This window comes from Phoca vitulina, unplaced genomic scaffold (genome assembly GCF_004348235.1).
Source record: "Phoca vitulina isolate PV1807 unplaced genomic scaffold, GSC_HSeal_1.0 scaffold45, whole genome shotgun sequence".
Taxonomy (NCBI): Eukaryota; Metazoa; Chordata; class Mammalia; order Carnivora; family Phocidae; genus Phoca; species Phoca vitulina.
Genome location: NW_022589748.1, coordinates 2,717,606 through 2,745,087, shown reverse-complemented (window position 1 = coordinate 2,745,087; position 27,482 = coordinate 2,717,606). Strand labels below are relative to the sequence as shown.

General features: G+C 47.5%; 2 protein-coding genes across 2 annotated transcripts; one reads left to right on the top strand and one right to left on the bottom strand.

Annotated features, from left to right (window-relative positions):
* Positions 1–363: 363 nt before the first annotated feature.
* On the bottom strand, positions 364–27,482 carry POM121C (POM121 transmembrane nucleoporin C). Its single transcript, XM_032430809.1, has 13 exons — positions 26,921–27,482; positions 25,548–25,763; positions 25,081–25,239; positions 23,395–23,475; positions 21,752–21,923; positions 8,400–8,491; positions 7,507–7,580; positions 6,971–7,095; positions 6,746–6,848; positions 6,346–6,522; positions 3,780–5,429; positions 2,251–2,373; positions 364–1,824 (listed from the first exon to the last, which is right to left on the bottom strand). The coding sequence occupies exons 1-13, from the start codon at positions 27,115–27,117 to the stop codon at positions 1,727–1,729; spliced, it is 3,267 nt and encodes a 1,088-aa protein (XP_032286700.1). The 5' UTR covers positions 27,118–27,482; the 3' UTR covers positions 364–1,726.
* LOC116648678 (thymosin beta-10-like) lies at positions 12,890–13,524 on the top strand. The gene has a single exon (XM_032430814.1). It carries the CDS (start codon positions 12,945–12,947, stop codon positions 13,074–13,076), a length of 132 nt encoding a protein of 43 aa, XP_032286705.1. The 5' UTR covers positions 12,890–12,944; the 3' UTR covers positions 13,077–13,524.

Sequence of the window (27,482 nt, the reverse complement as noted above, 5' to 3'; positions counted from 1 at the left end):
GGGCCTACCTTCCGTCAGCTGCCTGCGGAAGCTTGCTTTCTAGACCCGGGCCCCCCCCCGCCCCCCGATCCTAACAGGGATTTGGGACATGAGGTGCAGGCCTCTCCCTCAGCTCCACACGCAGGGAAGTCAGGCCCGCTCTTCCCGGGGCCAGGGGGCGACAGGGATGGCCATGACCGTCGCCTGCCATAGCACTCAACCTCGGTCACGGGTGAGGGGGGACTAGTTACATCTACGTCACATTATTTATAAAATAAGAGTTACATTTTATATCGTGTGTCCTGAAGGAGCTCCGGCCCCTCAGGAGAGCTGCCGAGGACAGCATCTGAGCCTCTCACGGGCATAACTTACCTATACAGCTAATTCCTAGTCAATAGCATTTATACTTAACCACCTCAGTGAACCAAGCTTGAAGGAATTTAAAAGGCAATTTAGCTTAAATACAAAAATAAATTTTTATTTTGTTAAAAAATGTTTAAATATTTTTTTCTTTTAATTTAGACACACGCATTCATACTTCTCCCAAAGAGGATGGGCATGGCAGCAAGGCTCTTGGGCCCGGGGTAGGTGATCTGGGAACCGGGGGGGGAAGGGGGGAGGAACCTGAAGAATTCTGGTGTGGTTCACTACTTTTGGTTTTCTACCACATCCTGGGGCGGATCTAGCCCACGGCAGGGGTGGGAGGGAAACAGCGGAGGGAAGAGGTTTTTGCTTCCCCTCGGCCCCATCCTCTTGGGCTGCCAGCCCTTAAAGTCAAAACACCATTTGCAAATCCAGGAGTCAGCACGTGTAGCCATAAAGTGGTGCTACTTCCCACATTCAATTAGCGAGGCCCCGGAAACTTGAAACAGTTAAGTCCGGCACTACCAACATGCCGCCACTCATACGATTCAATTCTTCCTCCAAACTCGATTCAAAGAGCAATGGACATGAGCATCAGACGGTAACACAGGACAAGGCTTTGAACATACAACCCTGGGGGGGGGGGCGAGGCGGGCGAGGAGGCAGCTGAACAGCGCGGGGACGTCCTGCCTGCTCCGGGCGCTTCCCCCCCTGCAGCTGCCAGGCTAACAGTCTTGAGCCACCAAGCTTTTAGGGGCCAAACTGGCAGAGGGTGGGGGACAAAACATTGACTCGGACTTGGCAGGAGCAGCACCCACTGGGGTCTCCCAAGGCAAAGCGAAATTCGGGGCCACTTAAAAAGGAGCGGATCCTGCAAGGAACCGGTGAGGGACAAAGCAGCAAGAGATGGGGAAGCAGGGTCCCCTAACGGGCCCCGGGGAGAACCACTTCTTATAGGCAAGCCAAGCAAGGTAAAGCTGCGGGGCTGACCCAGCTCCCCGACTCCCGTCCCCAGCGGCGACAAGGGCGAGGGCTGTGCCTGCGACCCCCCCCCGCCAAGCCGGCTCTCGCGGGGAGCGGCGGGAACACACCACACAGGAGTCAGGGAAGGAGGGGACCATATGTACAGATGTTCTCACGCTCTCCAGCCTCACCGCGGAGCTGTTCAAGTACAGGGAGCGGGCTGCCGCCCCCGCCCCCAGGCCCGAGGCTGCTTCCTCGAGGAGCGGGACCGGCCACCAGGGCTGCCTCCCCGCTGGTGGAAGCCAGAGATGGGGGGGGGGGGGGGGTTGCTCTATGGAACTAAAAGGGTCAGAGGCTCTTCCTAGCAGGTGCTGAGGTCCACATTTGGGCAAGGAGTGGGGGGACGGAAGGGGGCCAAAGGCTATTTCTTGCGGGCGTGCTGCCTGCGGGCCTGCAGTCGCTGCCGAGCCCCCGGGGTCTTGGATCCTGCACCAATGGAAAAGGAAGGGGCCGCCGAGCCTGGAAAGATGCAACAAGGTCTCATCAGGGCAGCTGCTGCCTGGGGCACTCCCCCGGGCACCCCAATCTTTGGAAGGTTAGGCCAGCAGAAGGCCGGGTACTAAACTGGGCCTTCCAAAACCATGTCAGTTGCTGGGGGGTGCGGGGGGTGGAGAGGGACTAGTAAAAATGCAGAATCCCAGATCCTCTGCGAGTGAGCAGGAAGGCATTGTTACCTGGCTTTCCCGTAGTCGGGAACGTTCCCCCCATCTCCACGGGCTGGGCTGTGCTGGCCTTCCGGCCGGGCCACATCTTTCTCGGGCTTATGAGGCTGATCTTTCCCGGGGGGGGGGGGGGGGGGGGCCCAGAGCAAGAACCTGCCAAGCCCCCCTCCCTCTCTGGAGAAATAGGAAGGTCACGCTGGCACCGAGGGGACTTGCTGCTTACCGAAAGGTCCGACTCCAACAAAGCCTTGGGTGGGTGTTGAGGATGCCCCAAAGGAGAGAGCACTGCCTGACGCGCCCACCCCGGGGGCAGGGGTGTTCTGACCAAAGGTGGGTGTGGAGGTGCCTAGAACGAAGAGACCGCAGAAAACTAGCCACTAGGCCAGTGCCCAGAGGGCGTCCCGGGCCGGGTACTGAAGCTGGGGGGGCGACCCCACAGGGCACCTCCGCCCTGGCCCCCCGTGCTGGCTCACCCCAGTGGTGGGGACTGCCGCTCTCCCCACCGGCTGCGGCCGAGCCAAAGCCCCGCAGCACTGCCCTCTGGCCTACAGAGCAGAGTCTGCATTTCCGTGGCCACCAAAGCACAGGAGAGGGGGACGCTCAGTTTAACCAGGTTACTTCCCTCTGATGGCTGAGTTCTCCCTCCTCTCCCCGTTTACCCGTCCCTCACTCCAGAAACCTGAGCCTTCCACCAAACACCCCCCGCCCCCATGGGTCCTCTCGCCTTCCCATGGCCACACCAGACCGCCTCAGCCCTCGCCACCAGAGGTCCACTGTCCAGTCCCACCACTGCCTCCCAACCGCCCGCAGGGAGGGCTGGCCTCCTCGCTCCAGCCCTGAGCCTGCCATCTCGCTGTCTGCCTCCACCCCTGCCCCCTACGGTCGCCCCTCACTGCCACCAGGGGCCATCCTAGCTCCCAGAGGGCCCCCAGGTCCCTGCACCGCCCCCCCCACGGGAACCTGTTGGAGCTGCCACAGGCGGGGTCTCCCCTGGCCCCCAGCACTCATGTGAATGTTGCTGCACGGGCTGGCCTCACCTCAAATTCATTACCCCAATTCTCCGGTGCTCAGAACTTCCTGACAATTCTACTAGGTTCTCATTACGTTCCTTTGCTCACCCTCCAAACGACCACTTCGAGAGGCCCTCGTCCGTACACACACCTCCCCAGTCCACTCACATTTAAGAACACAAACCATCAAGATCAGCACTCTGTGAGTCACCTGCCGCGGGGCAGCTAAGATCACTTCACTCTCCTGAAATTCTACAGGGATCTCCCTCTGTACTTAAAATCCAAATTTAACCCTTAAGCCCTGCATGCCCTTCAACGCGGTCTGCCTCTCCACAGCATTTTGGATCATTTCCATTTTTAGATCAAGCCACACCTTGCTTTTTGTCTGTTCATGACCAGAGCGAGCTTGCTCCTGCCCCTGGGCCTTTGCACCAGCGTCCGTGTGCCCAAAAAGCGTGCTCTCACACACACACCTACCCACCACACTCCCAGTCCCTGTGCCCAACACAGAATTGGCTTCAATTTGCCCAGAGGCCCACCCTCCTCGACTACCCGAGGAGCTCCTCCACGGCCACTCGGGACGCACTGCCCCCTGCCGGAGGCTTCCTGCTCCCTGAGCCCGTGTCTAACTACTGACCATCAGCCCCGGCCCGGCCAGACCGTGGCGCGCTGTCGGCGAGGGGGCCGCGCTGCACTTAGACCGGCGCCCGGTGCGGCGGACCGAGGCCATTCCTGAGCTTACCTCCAAACACAGGTTTGCTCTCGGGCGTGCCGGCCACACTGAAGGCAAAGGGTGTGCTCTGACTGGGCGCGCCCAACGTGCTCTGACTCAAGCCTCCTCCGAAAGGGGTCGTGCCGCCGCCGGTCCCACTCTGTCCCGTGCCAAAGCTGAACGCTCCGGAGGTGCCGGGGGCGGCCACGTTGATCCCAAAGCCCCCGCCGCCGGCCGCGCTGGCGGATCCCCCAAACGTGAAGGGCGACAGCGTCGTGCCGCCGAACACGGAGCTGCCCGTCCCGCTGCTGCTGGTCTGGGTCGTAGCTCCGAAGCCCGAGGTGGTGGCCGCCCCGAAGGAGAACACGGGCGTGCCGCTGCCGAAGGCAGGCTGGGTGCTGGCGGGGGTGCCGAAGGCGGAGGCAGCGGGCTTCAAGCCGCCGAAAGCGGACTGCGCGGCGCTGCCGAAGGCGGGCTGGGCCGGGCCGGGCGCCGGGGTGGCGGCCGGGGCCGGGGCCGGGGCCGTGGAGTTCGCGAAGGCGAAAGAGCTGCCGAAGCCGGGGGCGAGGGCGGGCTTGGCGGGCCCCTGCTGCTGCCCGTCGGCGGCCCCGAACGCGGGCTGGGGGTTGGCGCCCGGGTACGACGGCGGCGCGGGCTTGGGGCTCGAGCCGAAGGGAATGTGGAAGGCCGGGGCGGCGGCGGCGGCCGTGGTGAAGGTCAGGGCCGGCGGGCTGCTGGTGGCAGGCGCGGGCGCGGTGAGGCCGCCGCCGAAGCCGCCGAAGCCGGAGGTGCCGCCGCTGCTGGCGGCTGTCTGCGCGGCGCCGGGGACCGACTGGCCGAAGGTGGTGACGGCCGTCGACGCGGGCGCGGCAGGGGGCTTGCCGAACTGGAACACTGAGCCCACGGCCGGGCTGAAGCTGGCGCCGGAGGCCGGGGGCGCCCCGAAGAGGAAAGGCGCGGCGGCGGCGGCGGTGGTGCTGGTCACGCCGCTCACGCCGAAGCTGAACGCGGGCTTCGAAGCCGAGTCCGCCGACGTGCTGGCCGTGCTCACGGGAGCCACGGGAGCCACGGCTGAGGCGGCAGTGGCCTGGCCGGCGAAGAGAGGGCCGCTTGTGGCAGTGGCTAGGGCAGCGGTCTGACCGAAGGAGAAGGGAGCGGACAAGGGCGCAGATGTAGGGGGCCCCATGCTGCCGAAGACCGGCTTGAAGGTGGGCTGAGGGCTGCTAGCAGGTGCAGGGAGGGCGGAGCTGGAAGGTGTCGTGCTGGGGACCTTGGAGGGGCTGGACGACAAGGGGCCCTCGTTCTCGCTTTTTGGCGGGGCCACAAAGATGGGCTTGAACATGGGGGATGCTGAAGACACAGCGGGGGCTGTAGACGCAGGGGGGTCAGCGGGTGGGGTGCTCAGCATTCCCAACAGAAGACTCTGCTTGGGGGTGGGGGACCGGGCAGCCGGGGCTGGGGATTTGGCAGATGTCTCAGCCTGAGGAGCCGGAGGTGACCTGGTGCTGTCAGTGGCTGGTGTCGGGGACGCAGCAGGGGTCAGCCCCAAGAAAGTGGCTGCGTTTTTGGAGTCCGAGGAAGTGCCTGGAAGGGGCCCTGACTGTGAAGAGCCAAGAGGGGCCAGAAGGCTGGGTGTCTTCGGAGGCAAAGGGGCCACAGTGGTTGCCACTCCAGTGGGTTCTGGGAAGGAGAGAGAACGTGAATTCTGAGTACCTCCGACGTGACGGCATTCAATGCTTCTGTGCCCCCCTCGCCCTCCTGCTCGGCGCAGCGCTAGGGCTCCCGAGTTAAGTCAACGAATGTGACCCCATCTATACCACAAACCCTTCAGGTGTCCACTCCCTAAAATCAAGGCGGTGTTCACTATTTCCACCCTTCACAGACCGTAAGATACAACGGAATACAATTTGGCCTAAGTGGGGGTTAACTGTGTGGCAACTAAGGAAAATCCAATCACCCAAACTCAAGTCCACCTAATTACCTAGATGCACCTTACTCACCCCAGAAAGACTGACTGCATCTGCCTACCATGTGCCGAGTGCGGAGCCCAGAACCGCGAACAGAAGGGTCCCCCCCCAGGCCCTGGGAGAGGCCAATGCCTGGCAGCCCCCCACGTGACGAAGTGCAACGAGCGGATGTGGGCACACGCGGTGCCGTGACGGACCCCTGGAGACTTCAAGGGCAAAGGACGCCGTCCTCTCGTGCCTGTGGTCTAAAGGCACGCGGCGGGACCTCCAACCATGTGATCTCCCATTTCCATTTCAGAAAGCCCCACGCCTCACAAGCTAAATGTTACTCGCATATTACTGAGGATGACGGCAAGGCTCCAAACAGCTCAGGAAGGGAGTTTCAAATCATGAACCATGGGACTACTAAAGTGAGGCCGCCGACCCCAGCTTTAAGTATCGCAGCCCCCTTCCCGAAAGCTTCCCGATTAGAGACTTCTGAAGCTCTTTAGCACACACCAGCTCGGGTTTGGTGAGCCATAGCAGGCTCAAGCTCCCACAGATTTCCAGGGACTGGCAGGTGAGCTGCTTTTACTTCGAGGGAAACCTAGGTCCTTCTATGCTCCGGGGCCGGGGGCTCTCCCACTCACCCGGGGCAGACGATAGGCCGGCACAACTCTGCATCTTCTTCAAGCTCTCCAGCAGCGGGCTGCTGCTGGGGGCTGGGAGGGTGGCTGGGGAGGCGGCGGTCCCAGCAGCGGGCAGGGTAAACGTCAGAGAAGGCTGAGTGGCAGGGGGCTTCTCGGCGACAGAGCTCGAGGCAGTATCTAAGCAAGGAAGAAAAATCGTGTTGGGTAATTCTCTCCAGGGGTACACCAGAGAGCACAGGGCGCTCGGGATCCACTTATCTGGAAATGCCTCCCCAACGCCAGTGCCCACGGTTCCCGCTAACACCGAGGACCCAAATGGATTTCTCAGATGAGAAGGATCCAACTAAAACCCCCGGAAACGACTCCTTTCCGGAGCGTGGAGCTGGTCGGTCTTCCTTACCGGTCCCGTCTGCCAGGGCCTTGTTAAACCACTGCAGCGAAGCTCTCTTTTCCAGATCGAGGTCTTCGGCAGTGATGGAGTAGCCAAGCTGGGGAGGGGGTGGCTGCCAGGGAGGAAGACGAGAGGCCCATCAGTCAGAGAAGCTGGAGGAGGCCTGTGTTCAGCTTCCCGAGAACCGGGGAGCGCTGTGCTGGGGCGGGCGGGTGTGGCCGGACAGAGCCCTACCAGCGTCAGCCGGGCCCCTCGCCGGGACGGCAGCAACTGGACCCTCCGCCTGCGCCGCCCGGAGCTGCCAGGTGTGGGCGGGGAGCTGCACGAGGTCTGCACCTTCCACGTGCTTGTATCTGCAGCTAAAGAAACAACACGGGCTTGTCTTCTTCCTCTTCCCTTCCAGAAACAGCTAGGTTTGTCTATCCACCCGGCTTCCCACCCTCTCTTCACTGGGTACCTCTGAAAGGTTGTATCTTCCGTGCTTGGGGCCCTGGGTAGTGTGTGCAAGATTATTTCTGACTGGAGGGCATAAAGAGGGAACTGCCCCAAACGCAGGCAGACGAGTGCGTACTACCGGCCCGCCCGCAGATTCTGGCACCTCGGCTGACCGCCAGCCCCAGTCACGCCGGGCCGCGGTGTCGATCTGCCCGCACCACAGACTACAAACCTCTGAACGGACAGGCCCCACACGCAGCGACGCTCGGTGCGTGTTTTCGGAGCCTCCAGAAACACTCCCACCGCAAGTCGCTCTCGTGCGCTTATCCACCTACCCTTTTCTCCCGGGGCCTCCTTGTCTGTTGCCAACGGGGTTGAAGAACTGGAACGATGAGAAAGCTCGTCTTCTCTGTGGGTGGAAGAGGCACAGGTGCGCTTAGAAACACCTCCTGACTCGCCTGTGCCGGTGAAGCGTCTGCCTTCGGCTCGGGTCACGATCCCGGGGTCCTGGGATCCAGCCCCGCATCGGGCTCCCTGCTCTGCGGGAAGCCTGCTTCTCCCTCTGCCCCCCAACCCCGGCTTGTGCTCTCTCACTCCTTCTAATAAATCTTAAAAAAAAAAAAAGAAAAGAAAAAGGAAAAGAAAGTCCTCCCCACAGAGTACTGGGTAACTTCTTACACCCTCCTAACTACCAACTGGCCAAAGTCCAGACCATCATGATTTAAGATCGAAGTATGCCAAGACAAAAAATTTAAGAAATCAAAAGAAAATTCCTACAAAACGAAGGGAGGCAGTTCACGGACGCCATGGAGAAACCTTTGTCTTACAGCAAGCACAACACAATAACCTGCAAAACCTTACTTTCAACCTGCCAGTCCCTGCGAGCTGTAACACATCTGACCCCAAGAGCAGCCTTCTAGTCGACTTTCGGTGCCTAGAGGGTCAGCCGGAGTCTAGAACGTGAGCTCTCCTGCCCCTGACGTAACTCACTCTGCTCCCTGCACACCCCGGCTGCTCCAGCTGCAGGATGAGGAAGAGAGCCAGAGACTCTAGGGTCAGCATGAAGACTGTAAGAGAGGAGAGTAGTTCAGGCAGGTACTTTCCCTGTCCTTCTAGATGGCAATTTCTTTGACTCTCCAAATCACAGCTGCAGGAAGCCTAAGAGCCAAGCACGTGTCCTTCCTTTCCTGCCCTTTTGTGAATCCGCAGGCGAGTCAGGACTCATTACCTTATTTTCTTTGCTGGCCTCTCGGGGGTCTGGGAGCGGGACGAGGCGGGGCTGGAGAACGGCGACGAGCTGGGGCCACTCCTCTTCCAAAGCTGAAAGGCAGACAGCAGAGACACGACTGAGTCTACAGGACAATATAACTCTCTGTTCTGTTCATCACTGCTATCAAGTCTCCTTTTCAGTAACTTTAACATTTCTTTATGGGGCGCCTGGCTGCCTCAGGCAGTAGAGAGTGTGACTCTTAATCTTGGGGTTGTGGGTTTAAGCCCCATGTTGGGTGTAGAGATTACTTAAAATAAAATCTTAAGAAAAAAAACACGGGTGCCTGGGTGGCTCAGTCGTTAAGCCTCTGCCTTCAGCTCAGGTCACGATCTCAGGGTCCTGGGATCGAGCCCCGCATCGGGCCCCCTGCTCTGTGGGGAGCCTGCTTCTCCCTCTCTCTCTGCTGCTCCGCCTGCTCGTGCTCTCTCTCTGTCAAATAAATAAATAAAAATTCTTAAAAAAAAAAAAAAACGAGGGCGCCTGGGTGGCTCAGTTGGTTGAGCGGCTGTCTTCGGCTCAGGTCATGATCCTGGAGTCCCGGGATCGAGTCCCGCATCGGGCTCCCTGCTCGGCGGGGAGTCTGCTTCTCCCTCTGACCCTCCCCCCTTTCATGTGCTCTCTCTCGCTCTCTCATTCTCTCTCTCAAATAAATAAATAAAATCTTTAAAAAAAAAAACAAAACAAAACAAAAAAAAAACGATTTCTTTGTGAAGGAAGGCCCCTGAAGGAAAGTCAATTGCCAGTATTAACTACAATAATCTGAACGAGTAAGGGAAAGCGAAATAATAAATGTACAAGGAGCGAATGTACCTTTTACAAAAATTAAAAAGTGGAATGTCACACTGAGTCATGGTTTAGAGAAACCATGATGCTTACAAGTTTACACTGCCTTACAGAAATGATAAAATTAAGAAACTTTTCCAACCCTTCCCCCCAAAAACCCTATCACAGCAAAGATAAGCCAGTAAACTGATGTAGTCCTTTCATTAAATTTTCAGTTTTACTTCAACTTTATTTTTTAAAAATGTGCTACCATGACATTCATGACTTTTGCAGCATCTCTGGTATTTACTGTTAAATAATAATTACCCAGACACCTGTCTTTTCCACCAGGCAGTCCCGATGACAAAGACGGTCTATTCTCCCCTCCCCTCCTGCGAAGCAGGCTTGCAGCAAAGTGACCGACGAGAGCCGGCACTCTGCACGCAGCTGCATTCAGTCTTCAGCAGAATTACAACAATCCTAGCACTGCAGACCTTTTTCTCACTGAGAAGCTTCTAGTGATTTCTTAACTCCGTAACAGTTATATAAGGGGCAGCTGGGTGGCTCAGTCCGCTGAGTGTCCAACTCTCGGTTTTGGCTCAGGTCATGACTCCAGGGTTGTGAGATGGAGACCTGTGCTCTGTGGGAAGTCCGCCTGAGAGTCTCGCCCTCTCTGCCCCTCCCCCACTGGCACGTGTGCTCTACAATAAATAAATCTTAAAAAAAAAAAAGAGAGAAAAGCTCTCTGTATAAAAGCACTGCCCTGTAGCAAGGAGACCCCACTGTACATACTCTGTGCCATCGGAATTTCCAACCGTACCAACAGTTCCACTAAACAGACATAAAACCTATGTGGGCAGGAAATAAAAACAACCCCAAGCAAAACAAAAACCAGAAAATTAAAAGGCAAACAATTTCAATAAGAGTTAATATACATGTAAACATGGGAGTCCTGCAACTCCACTTAAATATAATGAACATATCTAATGAAAAGTAAGAGAAAGATACAAATCATAAAAAGAAATAGTCAATCCATGTATCTAGCAATCAGTTTAGTTCTGCATTGTAATTCAATTTTTAATTAGCTGAGTTCTCACTTCAGAGAGGCACTAGACCTTCACACTTGACAAAGAATGCAAAGATGAGCTAAGCGCTCCATCACCAAGGGACTAACAATGTGGAAAAGAGATGGGAGAGTACACAAACTGACCGTGAACAACCGAAAGGTAGCAGAGGTCTCTACACAGGAGCCCCAGGAGAGAGATGACACAGTGCTGGTTAGAAGAATCTTGGTAAAGGAGGGAGGTGACGTCTAAGAGCCTTTCACGACTTCACAAAAAGCACCTGCAGAGATAAGCCGCACAGGCTTGCAATGGGACGGACATATCATCCCACAGCGGGAACAGAACAAGGAAGGGAAGGCACCAGGAAGGTATTAGGTGCTCCAAGAAGATAATAAATGTCCTAGTCTGGCTGATAGATCATACAAAGGAATAACTGGGCACGAGGTCAGAGAGGAAAGCTGGGGCTTGAAGCACTGAAGGCAAGGGTAAATATTCCTACTTTGGAAAATGACAAGTCTCATAAAACATGGATATATCAAGGCCATGCACAAAGAGGTCAGAGGACAGTTTACTTCTTCTAGAATTGGTCCCCGTCTAACATGTGTAATGATTTTATGATTTCAAAGCTAGAGTTTCCAGTTCGGGCAGCTGTAGATTTGGCTACTTCCTATCGTTCCCCTGGAAAAATACAGTTAGTCAAAGATCTCGACTGCCTCCTGCACCAAATGTAAGGGCCGTCACCTATACTGACTAAGTCACTACCTCAGTACGTTTGTTTTGTCTTTTTTTCTCAAAGAGAAGCTTCAACATAAAGAACTTTCACATTAATCTCCTCTTCCTAATACCGACTTCTGAGAACTTAGCGTATGTGCAAATACCGCAGGGGAGCAGGGGGCCGGTAACTACTGGGACCACCACACGGCGCTTACTGTTCGCGGCTGCACTTCCGGCAGGAGGTCACAGGCTCCACCCCGGAGTGAGGGCGCTGATCACAAACTCGGACTCTCTTTCAGGCAACAGCTATGTTGTTCTAGAGCAACACTCCCACCGGGGACAAGCAGCAAATGCTGGAGAAGATGCGGCCCCCATGTGTGAAGGTACGGCGGTGCCGGGGAAGAGCTACCAGGCCGGTGAGACTTCGTGGAGACAAGAGGAGGAGCCAAGGGGTGAGCCCCCCCATTTAGGGCTCCTTTTTCTCTCTTGGTGACTGCCAATTCCAAAAGGAAAAGCTGCAGTTGGGAGACTGAGAAAAGCTTTTATCAGTCTCACGGGGTTGGAAAGACAAAAATGAATTCAGGGCTTTCCAAACTACAGGGGTCCCTAATATGACCTAAAGCTTTTGGTTGAGATCCTCAAGGCTCCGTACGGGAAGAGAGGGGAAATCAGAAATAAACCAGCCCTCACAAGACCTGACAGCTCAGAATCACGTCAAGTCCGCCCAGACGGAAGTCATCTGTCCCTATCCTAGCTACTGCCAGAGGTAAAATAAAAAAGTAAAACCTCTCTGGAGGAAGATACCATCATTCAGAGATTCAAGTTATCGTTACTTTTTTTTTCAATGTCTGACAGAGAAATACAGCAACAAAAATCAAGTATATAAGAAAGTAATATTTAACCAATACCCCAGAGGAAAAAAGCAGACATCAGAAACAGACCACAGAAGATTCAAATATTGGAGTTACTGAACAAGACTTCAGAAGAACTATTATAAAAATTTAAGTGACAATATGGAGAATCCTGGCAGACAAATGGTAACTATAAGAAAGAGAACAACAGTGATTTAAGAATGCACTGTATGGGCTAAAATAGCACAGAACTAAAGAAAATCAGTAGACTAGACAACGGAAGAACTGGGGAGCGGGGGGGGGGGGAGACAAAATGATGGGAAACACAGACAGACAGACAAGACAGACGTGGGACAAAAGGAAAAGGTCTAACATGTGTCTTCGAACACCGAGACAGGGGAGAAAACAGGGCAGAACAACATCTGAAGAGAAAATGGTTGAGGTGTTTCAAAACCGTCAAAAGACCTCAAGCCACATGACAAACTCCAAGGAACATAAACCGTAAGTGAGCACTTCATGAAATTTCTTCTCAAGTGAAGTTGAAACATTTACCAAAACTGAACATGTGCTGGGCCACAGAGCAAATCTATTTCAAGGATTGATAGGAGCACATCCTGTGAGCTAGTGGAATTTAGTTAAAAACCAGTATCAGAAAGATAACTAGACAACTGTTTTGAAATTAAGCAATGTATTTCTAAGCATAGAAATCAAAGAACTCAACGGAAATCAGAAAGTATCTGAACTGAATGAAAATGAAAAATACTTCTACTTCAAGACTGTGGTAAGCACAGTCTTGTGCTCTCTTTCTCTTTCTGACAAATAAATAAAATCTTTAAAAAAGAAAAAAAAAAAAGAAAGAAAGAAAGAAATCCCAGCAGGTGGAACATGAAAAAAAAAGAAAGGGCGCCTGAGGGGCTCAGTTGGTTAAGCATCCGACTCTTGCTCTCAGCTCAGGTCTCGATCTCAGGGTCATGAGTTCAAGCCCCACGGCTCCAAGCTGGGCATGGAGCCTACTCAAAAAAAAAAAAAAAAGAGGTCTCTTGCTGCAGCAACACGAGCGGGAGCACCAGGCGCCGGGCTCAGAGTGGAACTCCACGGATCGCTTTAAGAAAATGGCAGACAAGCTGGACATGGGGGAAATTGCCAGCTTCGATAAGGCCAAGCTGAAGAAAATGGAGACGCAGGAGAACACCCTGCCGACCAAAGAGACCATTGAGCAGGAGAAGCGGAGTGAAATTTCCTAAGATCCTAGAGGATTCCCCACCCCTGTCATCTTCAAGACACCCCAGTCGTGATGTGGAGGAAGAAGAGCCACCTGCAAGATGGACATGGACAAGCTGCACTGTGAACCCGGGCACTCTGTGCCGACACCACCGGCCTGCGCGTCTCTGAGGGGACCCCCCCCAATCAGACTGCCAAATTCTCTGGTTTGCCCTGGGATATTATAGCAAATTATTTGTACGTTTAATGAAAATAAAACACACCTCATGCCATGGCAAAAAAAAAAAAAAGGAAATAGTATCTAGAAGGGCAGAAATTAAATAGAACAACATGTAATAGAGTGACTCCTAAAATTGGTTATTTGATGATACAACCTTGAAAAAGGAACTTCGTTAATCCAATAGAGTATCTACGAAAAAACTGTATCAGGGTGCCTGGGTGGTACAGTCATTTAAGTGGCTGACTCCTGGTTTTGTGATCTCAGGGTCGTGGGATCGAGCCCTATGTTGAGCTCCACGCTCAGCTCAGAGTCTGCTTGAGACTCTCTCCCCCACCCATGCACTCTAAAATAAATAAATAAATCTTAAAAGAAAAACAAAAAAAAACAAAAAAAACCTCACAACAACCCTATATCAAACAGCATATATAACAGGAAATGGGGAGAGCACTCCCTTTGAGATCAAGAAAATAAGGATGTTTGCTGTCACTTCTATTCAACATTGTACTTCAGGTCTTAACCAAATACAGTAAGGCATAAAAACTATAAAGGAAAGAGGGAAAAGAGCTGTCATTGTAGACAACATGATGTACACACAAAAATCCTAAAGAATATACAGATGATTATGGAATTTAGCAAATTTTCTAAATACGATAATCAGTTGTATTTGTATATATCAGCAACAGATTATACACCATTTACAATAGCATCAAAAAATATACCTAGGAATAAGTTTAATATGTAAAACCACTACACAGGGCAGTTAGAAATGATGTAAATAAGTGAAAGATATACCATGTTCATGGATTGGAAGATTCAACACTGTAAAAATGTAATTTCTCTCCAAAATAATTGGTAGATTAAAGGCAGTCTTAATATCTCACAAGTGTCCATTCTTTCTTTTAGTGGAAATCGACGAGCTGATTCTAAACTTACAGAGAAATGCAAAGGGTCAAGATCCAAGACAATTCTGAAGAGAAATAAGAGAAATAAGAAGTTGAATGACTTATTCTACTACATATCAAAACTAAAAGACTGTGTGGCACAGTGTAGAAAAAAAAGACAGGTACAGGGCAAAAAACCAGACCAATGGAACAGAACAGAATCTAGAAATGGAGCCACATATATACACTTAAATTATAACTAAGGCAGTGCCACAGAACAACAGGAAAAGGATGGTCCAACCTTTCAATAAATGTTGCTTACTAAGTCTAGTGGTATTTTGATTGCTACCTCACACCGTATACAAAAATCAACTTCAGGTGGATTATAGATCCAAATGTGAAAAGAAAAAGAATAAAGCTTCTAGAAGATAGCATATCATCATCATGACTTTAGGTAGACAAAGAGTTCCTGAACAGCGCACACAATACACTAACCATAAGTGTAAAGTGAAGAAAATGAAGTGGTGAGACACAGAGTAGGATAGTGATTTGTTGCAACACGTACAATTTAGAGAAAGCTTGTATCTAGAATATATAAAGAATTTCTATAAATCAGTAACAAAAAGACAAACAACTTAATAGAAAAGGGCCAAGAAACTTGAATAGGCACTTCATAAAAAAGGAAGTACAAATGGCTAATGAACAGTTCATACCTCTATTTGATTAGCAATCAGCAATTACAATTACAACCACAAATTACAACCACAATGAAATTTGGTTACCAGAATGGGTAATTAAAGAGACTGGCAACATCAAGTGTTAGGATGTATAACCACAGGAACAAAATCTCACTGCAGTGGTCAAGAGTATTAACTGAAATGTAACTTTAAAAAATGGTCCAACAACATCTACTACAACTGAGCACTACACATACTTTACATATGTGCACCAAAAGACTTAATACCAACATTACGCATAATAGCTCTAAACTGGAAACCCAATGTCCAACAGCAGGAGGAAAAACGTAATTATGGTATATTCATATAAAGAAAATGAATTTCATGAAAGACTTGCTGCTACATGTAACAACCTGGATGCATCTCACAAGGAAAACAGTGAAAGAAGCCAAACACAAAAGAAAGCATATCCTGGTCTTCATTTATATAAAGTTTAAAAACAGGGAAAACTATAAGGTGCTAATATTCAAGAAGGAAGGAGGAGGTATGAGAGGGGCTTCTGGGTGTTGAAAATGATTTATTACTTGACTGGTTACATGAAGCTGTACACTTAAGGTATTTTTCTACATTATTAAAAAAATTAAATATAGATTTGACACAGAATACTATGCAATATATGATTTAAAAAGAGACAAAAAAGCACATACGTGATGATCTCATTTGTGTAACACAGACCAAAAATTCTGTGCATTCTCTGTGTTCGCACACCTAGTACGAATGTTAACAACAGGTACCTATGGGACGGAGACTGGGACAGCCAGGACAGGGGAATCTTATTTTACTTAACAGTTATCTATACTTAAAAACTTTTTGAAACCAGGAAAGGTACTACGTGCAGCATGTCATACATTCCAACAAGCAGAGTACACAGTAAAAAGTTTTCCTTCTACCTCAACAGTTATTCCCGGTTTCTAATAAAATCTATCAAAAGTATTCTATGCACAAATAACAGAGAACACTATACACACAATTCTGCACCTTGCTTTTGTTCTGTATTTTTGAATTCCCATCAGTGCCTCTTAAGCTACCTTATTCTTTTTGATAGTTACATAGTATTGCAACTTATGGAAATATTGTTACTTAACCAGCCCCCCCAGAAGGTACCTTTACATTGTTTCCAAGCTTCTGCTATTAAAATGCTACAATCAACATCCTTCTATATGCGTCTGAGTATATGTACAGAATTAATTCCTAAAAACAAACCTGCTGGATCAAAGGGCACATGCATCTCTAATACTGATAATTACTGCCACACTGCTCTCCAGAGAACTGTATGAATGGACACTCCCATCAGCAATGCATGGGAAGCCTGTTCTTACAAATACTTTTATGGTTTTTATTTTACATTTGTATCTTTAGTTCATTTGGAATATATTTCTCTAATATATGAAAATCGGCCCAAACTCACTCTTAAGAGACACAAATATGGGGTGCCTGGGTGGCTCAGTGGCTTAAGCATCCGACTCTTTTTATTTCAGCTCTGGTCGTGGGATCCAGCCCTGCGTCATGCTCTGTGCTTCGCGTGGAGTCTGCTTGAGATTCTCTCTCTCCCTCCCTCTGCTCCCCCCCCCACATGCATGTGCTCTCCAAATAAAATCTTAAAAAAGAGAGCGACACACACACACACACACACACACACACACACACACACTGTTCCTCACCTAACTGGTAAAAACCCAAAGCTATGACAACCTAATCTATTGGTGTGACTATGGAGAAGTCATTACTCATATAATGCTAATGGGAATGCTAATGGTACATCCTCTAAGGAGGGGAATTTAAAAATATCTAGTGAAACTGTACATGCATCTAACTGTTGGCCTGGGAAATCAGTATTCTAGGCAATCTATCCAAGAAGTGTAATGGCTGGAGAGTGAAATGACATTGTGAGTTAAAGCATTACCTGCAGTACCACCTGTCACAGCAGAAAACTGAGACAGCTCAATGTTCACCAACAGAGGACAAGAGTAACTGCAGTTACTGTAGAAGGAAAGATGAAGCAAGGCTCAAACTTGTACATATTACTGCCTCACATGTTAGAAGGTGGGGTTTACAGATAGACATGGATTTGCATATAGTTTTAAGAAAAAAAAGACAGTGGAAGAATAGCCAAAAGGTAATAAAAATAGGAAGGGAACAATGTGGAGTAGAAAGAGGTTGAAATTGTGAACTTCTCTGAGTGTATTTTGTTTTCTCATATGTTCTCTGGAACAATTTTTATTTTATTTATATTTATTTACATTTATGTTTACTTACATTATTTATTTTTATTTTTAATTTTTTAAAAGTAGGCTCCATGCCCAGCGTGGAGCCCAAAGCGGGGCTTGAACTCACAACCCTCAGATCAAGACCCGAGCTGAGATTAAGAGTCAACTGAGCCACCCAGACACCCCAGAACAATTTTTTTTTTAAATTTTACTTTTAAGTAATCTTTACACCCATGGTGGGGCTGGAACTCACGACCCTGAGATCAAGAGTCACATAATCCACTGACCGAGTGGGACGCCTGGGTGGCTCAGTCGGTTAAGCGGCTGCCTTCGGCCCAGGTCATGATCCCAGGGTCCTGATCGAGTCCCACATCAGGCTCCTTGCCCAGCAGGGAGCCTGCTTCTCCCTCTCTCTCCTTCTGCTTGTGCTGTCAAATAAAATCTTTTTTTTTTTTACTTTTTTTTATTGTTATGTTAATCCCCATACATTAAATCATTAGTTTTTGATGTAGTGTTCCATGATTCATTGTTTGTGCATAACACCCAGTGCTCCATGCAGAACGTGCCCTCCTCAATACCCATCACCAGGCTAACCCATCCTCCCCCCCCCCTCCCCTCTAGAACCCTCAGTTTGTTTTTCAGAGTCCATCGTCTCTCATGGTTCTTCTATAAATAAAATCTTAAAAAAAAAAAAAAAATCCACCGACCGAAGCAGCCAGGCACCCCTGTTCTTTGGGACAATTTAAGTATTTTATTTTACATAAATAAAAACAAACTGTATTAAAAAAAAAAAGAAAACCCCAAAACATTAAAATATACTGAACCTTACTGTATATCAAGTTGGTGGTGTACCCAACTGAGAACACTGAATTCACATTACTCTAAAACACATATTTTGACTGTATCAAAAATAATTCTTAAGCTGATTGAAATTGTGTGTACTGGGACCAGTCAAATAAGTAATTATGAAGCAACACTTTTTGTGTAAAAATACATAAAAATGAGGGGCGCCTGGGTGGTTCAGTTGGTTAAGTGTCTGACTCTTGATTTCAGCACAGGTCATGATTTCGGGGTGGTGAGATCGAGCTCCATGTCGGGCTCTGTGCACTCAGTGCAGAGTCTACTCAAGATTCTCTCTCTCCCTTTGCCCCTTCCCCTGCTTGTGCTTTCTCTAAAAGAAATAAAATCTTCAAACATAAAAATGTAAAATCAAAGAAATTATGTAAAAAGTTCTGTAAATCTGAACTTGAAATATCAATATGAACTAATGACTGAGAGTTCTCTTTCTAAAGGATATGTGTAATTTTAACTCTCCTAGAATCCAGACTGTAGTCTATAAAGATCATTTCCAACTGAAAAAAAGGAAGGCTACTTGAACAAATAGCCAACTTCAGTTGGAGCTGGAAATGTACAAGATGGATTTTTTTTCAAAGCTAAAAAGCAACAAAGTTATTTATCAAAAACTACTGGGATCAAAACAAAAGGATACAGGAGCCAATTTGAAAGGGCTCCCACTGGCCAAAGGTGGAAAACTTTGTGCCTCAAAAAAAGCGAAATGTCTATACAAACTCAGAAGTTCATAAAGATAATCACGACAGCCAAAAACTCACTGGTCACTTCTGGAGTTGGCTCTGGCATCAGCGCCTTCTTATCACCTAGATACTCCCACAGGTAGGACATGTTCTCCTGCACAGAATTTCAGTTAATAAATGCAGAGGAAATGACAGAATTAGATTACTACCATTTTGCAACCTAATAAAACCGTGGACCTAGGCAAAGATGATAAATGGATGCTAAAATCGTCAGATGAAAAACTCATAGAAAAATGAAAATGGAAGAATCTGACTGAAACAGCTGAGCCCAGGGATCATTACCAACCTCACAAAAGGGAGGCAGCCAGTCCTCACGTGCTCCTGGTGTGATGCAATCACAGGGATGTGATGTTCTGCTAAAATAACTGAACTTGAATCTAATCAAGTCTCAGGACTCAAATTCCCATTTACAGGGAACATAGGGGATCGTGTATATGTTAAAAAGATACCATGACGATGGAAACTTAATCTAGAATGTGGGAAATTCCACAGAACAAAATGATCCAGTTTTTTCAAAGGCATGAAAAAAATAGTAGTATTATAGATTTAAAGAGTCTAAGAGACCTAGGAACCAAATGTAAAGAACTGATGTTTGGTCCCTCAAACAAAGGAACTGTAGTAAGACAGTTTGGGATAACACAGGCAATCTGAACATGGAGCAGTATTAACAAATATTAAGGAATAATTATTGTTTAAGAGGAATAATGCCAATGTGGTTATCAATGTTTATAAAAAGTTTTAAAATACACTGAAGTTCCTATACATGAAATGACAGGTTTGTAATTTACTGTAAAACACAAGGGCAAAAACAGGGTGGGGTGGACTGATGGAACAAGACAGACAAAACGCTGGTAACTAACAAGTGAAGCTATAGGGAGGGAGGTCCATTAGATTCCCTTTCCTTTTGCGTACATTTTAAATTTGACATAATAAAAAGATTTTAAAGAACAGGTAAGTATAGGCATACTTTGTTTTACTGCACTTTGCAAATGCTGTTTTGTTTTTTTTTTTTTAAGATTTTATTTATTTGACAGAGACAGACACAGCGAGAGAGGGAACACAAGCAAGGGGAGTGGGAGAGGGAGAAGCAGGCTTCCCGCTGAGCAGGGAGCCCGATGTGGGGCTCGATCCCAGGACCCCGGGATCATGACCTGAGCCGAAGGCAGACGCTTAACGACTGAGCCACCCAGGCGCCCCTGCAAATGCTGTTTTTAACAAATTGAAGGTTTGTGGCAAATCTACTTCAAGCAAGTCTATCAGTGCCATTTTCCTAACAGCATTTGCTCACTTCATGTCTCTGTCTCACATTTTGGTTAAGTATTGCAATATTTCCAACTTTTTATTATTATTCTCTTTGTTACAATGATCTGTGATGAGGGATCTTTGATGCTACTATTGTAATTGTTTTGAGGAGCCACAAACCACGCCCTTATAAGGCGGCTGACTTAAATAAATAAGTGTGCTCGGATTGTCCCATTAACTGGCAGTTCTCCCATCTCTCTCCCTCTTCCGGCCTCCTTATTCGCCGAGATAGTACAATATTGCAATTATACCAGGTAACGACCCTACAGCGGCCTCTTAAGTGTTCGAGTGAAAGGAGGAGTCACACGACTCACACTTTAAATCAAAAGTTACAAATGATCAAGCTTAGTAAGGAAGGCAGGTCAAAAGCCGAGACATGCTGAAAGGTAGGCTTCTTGCACTCAACAGCCAAGTTGTGAATGCAAAGGAAAAGTTCTTGAAGGAAATGAAAAGTACTACCCTAATGAACACATGAATGATAAGAAAGTGAAAAGGCCTCATTGTTGACATGAAGAAAGTCTGAGTGGTCTGGGTGGAAGATCAAACCAACCATACCATTGCCTTAAGCCAAAGCCTAAACCAGGGCAAGGCCTAACTTCAATTCCAGGAAGGCTGAGAGGTGAGGAAGCTGCTGGAGACAAGTCTGGAGCTAGCAGAAGCCGACTCAGTGAGGTTTCAGGGAAGAAGTCATCTCCGTAACAAGGAGAAGCAGCAGGCGCTGATGTAGAAGCCGCAGGAGGTCATCCAGAAGATCTAGCTAAAATCATTCATGAAGGGGTCTATACCAAACAATGGAATTGCAACAGAGAGCCTATACTGGAAGAAGATGCCATCTAGGACCTTCATAACTACAGAGAAGTCAGTACCTGGCTTCAAAGCTTCAAAGGACAGGCTGACGCTCTTATTAGGGGCCAATGCGACCGGTGACTTTAAATTGAAGCCAGTACGCACCATTCTGAAAATCCTAGGGCTCTTGAGAATTATTCTCAGTCTGCCTGTTGTGGTGATTATTCCTACAACTACTCAAGCTTAGGCCTTCATTTTTCATTTATGTTATTGTAAAAGCCTTCTGGATTGACTCATCTCAAAAGTTTTCTCCCCTCAAAACTCTTCCTCCTTGAACGCTTTATTTTTTTCTCACTACCATATACAGGGTACCCACTTACTGACATGCATTGTAATGGATATTTTTCAAGCATTGTCTTCAATCTTTATAATAATCCTTGGGAGATGAGAAATAGAAAGTTGAAGTGATTTACCTGCCCGAGGCCCTATAGCTACTAAGTGTCAGAGGCAAAATCTGAATCCAAGTCTGTCTGGTAGCAAAGCTTGCTCTGTCCCCTAGGCCATACTGCATCCTCTTTCTAAGAAAGAATTGCAATTTTTTCTAAAAAATAATTTTAAAATATTACAATATTTTAAAAACTTTTCACTCAATTCTCAATGACGATAGGATGAATTTTATGATCCAGTGCAATCTGGACTGAATCTACCTTTTCAAATTAATATCATTTATTGAATTATTCATTCTTTGTCCATTTATCTACAATACTGGCTGTTTTGTATCAGCTGTCCCCATATGTACTGGTTTACTTTCTGGGCTTTCTATTGTTCCCCGAGTCTAAGTTACCATTCAAGGGTTTGCATCTTCTGTTAGCTCAGAGGTAATCCCAGTATCTGACGGGTGGAAGGTGGTTAGTAAACACTGGCTCATCAATTAACGCTCGGAGCACCTTTCCCCCATGCCACAAGAACGTACCTGAGAGAAACCTCGAGTTGAACTGTAAGAACTGGTAATGGCATTGCGGCTGGAGCTAGGGATGCCACCCGTGTACGTGCTCGTCAGGGAGCTCACAGAAGAGGTGCGAGATCTCTTATTCGAGTGGTCGTCGGAGCTTTGGGAATTGAGACCTCTCTTCAGAGAGCCAGGCCTAACAAAAAAGAAAAAGACAGTGAGTGTGCTATTTAAGGCAACATTCTTTTAAGGCTTCATCCATGGTCACAAAATATTTCTTAAATAAACTTAATAAAAAAGGATAAAGCTCTTAATGCTATTGTTACCACTTCAGCTAAATATCTTGGGCAAGTCAGGAAAGGAAAGCCAAATATTTTAAAAATTAAATGTATGACTCCACTTGTATAATATTCTAGAAAAAACTGCACGCTAATCTACAGTGACAAAAAGCACATCAGTGGATGCCTGGGGCTGGGGGCAGGACTGGAGGGAGGCGTTACTAAGGAGCAAGGGGCAACTTTTGAAGGTGATAGTTATGTTTATTACCTTGGCTATGGCAATGGTTTAACAGGTGTATACAAGTCAGAACTTATCAGACTGTACACTTTAAAAAGGCACAGTTTATTATAATGTTAGTTATATGTCAATAAACCTACTAAAAAAACCAGAGTTAAGAGGAACCAACCAATTTTTTTAAGCTTCCAACAGAACATCTTTCCTGTAGAGTAGTCACCCAACCTTTGTTACAATGTAGACAACTCACTTTCTCCCAGAGTGATGAATGTCAACCATGGACTAGTTTATTCTTACACTGGATGAAAATATATTTCCTCTTTCACCTATTTCACCTACGGATCTATTTGGAGCCAAACCGAACAAATGTGAGCCTTTTCTTCATGTGACATCCCTCTGGTTTTTGGTGATCATTATCCTTCCCTCTCTCATTTCCTTATTCCCCTTGAGATTTTTCTCCCTTGGGTTAATACTTTAAATTTTCAAAACCCACTCATGCACGGCCACCACTCTATAACATATTACAATTGCTTCATTCGGAATGACCGTTAGGTTGTGTTTATGGTCTCTTACAGTGCAGGCCACGGAACCAAGCACAACACTACACGGACAATGTGAGCAGAACTCAGGACAGCAGGAACCTCCGCCGCCCTCCCCACGTGCTCCATTCTGGTCTTTGTTCTGCTATCAGCACAGACTGGGAGCACATTAGCTCTTTTGGCAGCCTTGTCACTCTCTTGACTCAATAAGCATGTAAGTTACCTCAAGTCTTTTCACACAGATTTCCAAGACACTTTCCCTCTCATCCAACCCCTAAATGTATTTAAACTCAATTGTACAAACTTAACATTTATCTTAAATTTCATACTGTTGCACTTTAACCATCGCACAAACCTGTTTATATACGTAGTTATTAAATATATTTACAATCTCTCTTAGCCTTACTATATTTTTATCCATATTAATGAAAAAATATTAAAAGAAATTAGACAATAGTTATTGTGGAACATTACTCAAAATGTTCCTCTCTGATGTCAAAGACTTGAACCTGGGCTAATAACGCAATGCAAAAACACAGAGGAAAATCTCTGTAGGACAACAGCTCTGACAGTACCCTTCCCCAGTCTACCTCATTCAGATGGATTCTCACTTACTTAGGCACAAAAGAAGCAGGGACTCCATTGGCCACCAGGGGCTCAAATGCTGAATGTCCACTCCCACTGCTATCATGGCGCCTGTGACAAATCAAAAAACCCTCAATTAAATGAATTGACTTTTTTTTTTCCTTAGAGCATCCTCTCATACTCCTGGAACCTTATACTATTTCTATGGCATATAGAAATGGCTAGACAAGAAAAAGGCTGCTTCAAATCCTAAAGATTCTGAAAGGTAGATTTATTCTAAGACTGTCCTCATAATAACGAGTATAAAAATGCTTCAAGACCTTTTGAACTTATTCAGGTGTTATTATTTGCTAACTTCTCTCCAAAGTACTACTATCACAATACCCTACCATCCACAAATGAAAAACAAAAAACAAAAACATTTTAGGGACTAACCCACACATCCCATAGTGCTCTAGAGGTTAATATGGCAAGTCTGTTAGGGAAAAACTTCACATATCACACATAAGGGCCTATGCATGGTGCCCATAATCACTGCTTACTCCAAGTGTGAGAAAGATAATACAGAATCCTCAGTTATAGGCTCACTGGGGTCAAGAAAAATTTTAACCTTGGAGAATATGAGAGACTTATTTGGATCATAAGAATGATGATTCCCTTTCCCACCTCCCCCACTCCTTGCCACCCCTGCTTAGCTAGTTGACATCAGTTCAAATTGCTCACCTATAAATCATCTCTACTCATCATTAGATCTTCCTATGTCACATAAAAACACTTCCATTTATTAATATCTCCCTACCTAACTTTGCATTGGTAGTACCAAAGACGGCCAACTTTGTAGGATATGAACAATCTGGTCTAGGTAATGGTTACATTTAACAAGTGTGGGGTCCACTGTCTCCTCAGAGTGCTTCCTTGACCAATGTATATAAAGAAACCCCCTTCTCATTATGTTATAGCATCCTGTTGTATTTCTTTTTTTTTTACTTCTATACACGTACAATCTAGAATTCCTTATTTTATTATCCAAGTCCCATGGGGACTCTGTCTTACTCATTGCTCTATCCACAGTACCTGGAGTAGGCCCAGGCACACATTAGGTGCTCAATCTGTCAAATTAAGATGCGTGAAATCCTTAACTGATTCTTGGAAAGCAGTTATGCATCATACCTAGTGACTTCAACCTCTGCTCTTTCCACACTTAGGAGACAGATTGCTTATTCCATTTTCATTAAAATATCAGAAACCAAATAATGAAATTGGTTTTACTCTCATTACTGATAAATCTACCATATTCCAGTCTTCACTTTGCTTCGCCAAGCATTTCCTTCAGCACAAATATGACATTCGAATGGTGGTTACCCAAATAATTAAGCAACACAAGCTAGTGAAGGGAAGATTTTTAGCATTCCCTCTAAAAAAAATAAAATTTAGCACATTTGTATCAAAAGTATGAGACTAACGTGGCTAACAGCTGTCAGCTTATCTCTAATACTTGTGGAAAAGGTAAGTTATAAAATTTAACCTGTACCTTAGGAAACTAACAGCATTAAACCCCTTGTTACCAAGCTCTTCCATGGAATCCAAAGAAGGGCACCTACTGGAGCTCAGAAACTGTGGAGTTGGTCTCTGTTTCTTCTTGGGAGTGATCTGTATATCAACAAATCACAGGAGTCTGTGTGGGAGGCCTGTTTAGTACTCTGCGGGGCCTGTTACCTTCTTTTATTTTCCTGGCTATCAGAAAATATTTGGTCTTCCTCCTCCACTGTCCTTTTCTTCCTCTCCTTGAGGGCACTCAGTACAGTCTCTTTTGCACATGGGTCTGGGGCATTACTTGATGGTGAGGACAGTGTTGAGTTGATTGTCTGCTCTGGTCTGTAATGAAAAACAAGATTCTGGCATTAAGATATGTTAATAACCATGCATATAGCACGGACTTCAGTCACTGGAAATCAGAAGCTATCTAATAAGCAAAAGTATACACTGATAGAAACTGCCCTTAGAATTAAAGCTACCGTCTAAGGCCAAAACAAAAAATGCTGTTCAAGGACTAGAGTTAGGGATTTCTCATTCAAATAAGCACCTTCTTCCCTTTTTTGCTTTATAGTTCTTTTGTCAGAGGAACGGCTGTGGAAGAATAAGTGGAAATAAACAGGAAAGTTTATTCTGCCAGCAGTACTCACATTGGCGAACGAGTCCATTTACTATCCGGAGGAGCAATCCTCACTGTCACTGGGCTGCACACCATTTTGGAATTACGAGGAGACAGCACAGCCTTCTTGTGATAACCATTCCAGCACACTGTAGGAAGTACGCCCAGAAGGGAATACTGGGCCTGCTGGATTGGGTATCGTCTTCGAGGTGTTATCACAAACCTGTTTGATAAACTCCCACAATCCCTATGGAGAATGGGAAACACATTATAGAACCAAAGAAGCCTGAAGGAATGGCAGAAATGTAAATTACTAAAGAATCAAATGGGTTCAGTTATCTTCCAGAGAGCTTAAACTGCTTTAAAAAAAAAAAAAAAAAGGTTTTATTTATTTATTTATTTAGAGAAAGCTAGCACACGCGGGGGAGGGGCAGAAGAATAGGGAGAGAAAAATCTCAAGCAGACTACACCCTGAGCAGGCAGAGCCTGATGTGGGACTTCCTCTCACAACCTTGAGATCACGACCTGAGCGGAAACCGAGTCGCAGGCTCAACTGACTGAGCCACCCAGGCGCCCCTTAAACTGCTTTCTGAGCCACAAAAAAACCCACAGCATTTTTATGGCAACGTTCCCCCATTCCATCTAAGGATGGAAAGTGGCAGCTGCTTAGCAGCTGTCCCTACAATGGACTTCAACAACTTTGAGAGGGAAATTGAAAACCCTGCCCACACAAGTAAAACTGCGATGGAAGACAAGTGCGCGTTAGGACATGCAAGGAGGAACTTTTAAAAAATTCTTAAATCTTTTCAATCTTTTATGCTGAGTCATAAGTAATAAACACCCGAAGTCAAACATTTTTGACACCTAAGTTCATCTTTCAACTGAATGTACTTATTGATAATCTAGTATTTTCACCAAAGTTTTGTATTCTCTTGTAATGCTCAGCTATTGGGACTAAATGGAAAAGCCTCTTTAATTTGATCACCTTTATCAATCAAGTTTTATCAAAAGAAGGGTCTCCTGGGAACACCTCTTTGAGCTCGGCTAACTGACCTAATTGCTCTTATTGGTCCAAAGGAAAAATACAACAAAATATACTATATATCTACTCTAGAAAGGTCAAGATACTTTCACCATAAGTAGGGATATTTTAGTAACTTATCAAGTATTTTTCTAAATGCGGTTTTAAAAACTGTAAAGAAGGGAACAGCTCTGGCATCACATCTCACTCCAAAGGCTCAAGGAAGGCAGGGGACGACTGACACACACCAAGGTGTTTCAAGAAGACAAAGCGACACAGAATCCACTTTTGACTTAATGAAAAAGAAAATCAGATTTAAAAAGTCAAGCTCTCCATTCAAAGCCAGTCGACAGGAGGGTGTGGGAAAGATGAGCAGATCTTACCGGAGGGAAGGCCTCCTAGAGGATCGGAGAAGAGGAGTGGGGAGAGAGGGGTAAATGTGATGCACACGATGGGCCGAGGGCGCGGGCGGCGCGGCGCGGGCGGCAGTGCGGCGGCGGCCAGGCCTCTCCAGCAGGTCCCTGGCCTCCGGGGCGGGGGCAGGCTGCGGGGGGCCGGGCTTGCCCAGGTAACTGCCCATGAGGAGCAGTTCGGCGGGGTCCGGTCCTTCGAGCAGGGACCGCGGCTCTAGGAGATTTCCGTTCACCGCCGACTTGGCTGGCGGCGAGGCGTGCAGGGTTCGCTGACGCCGCGCGTTCCGAACGAGCGAGGAGAGGGCGCGCGAACCGCGGGGCTCGCGGCTCAGTCCCCACCAGGCCGCGGTGGCCCCCACGGCCAGCCAGGCCAGCGCCGCCGCCGCCGGCACCAGATACAGCACGAGGCCGAACAGCGACAGGCCGAGGAGCGCCGCCCCGGCAGGGCCGCCGCAGCCCCCGCCCCGGCTCCGGCCGTCCCTGAAGCTCGCTATCGGCCGCCGCCGCTCGCCTCCGCCAGCCGCCGCAGCCG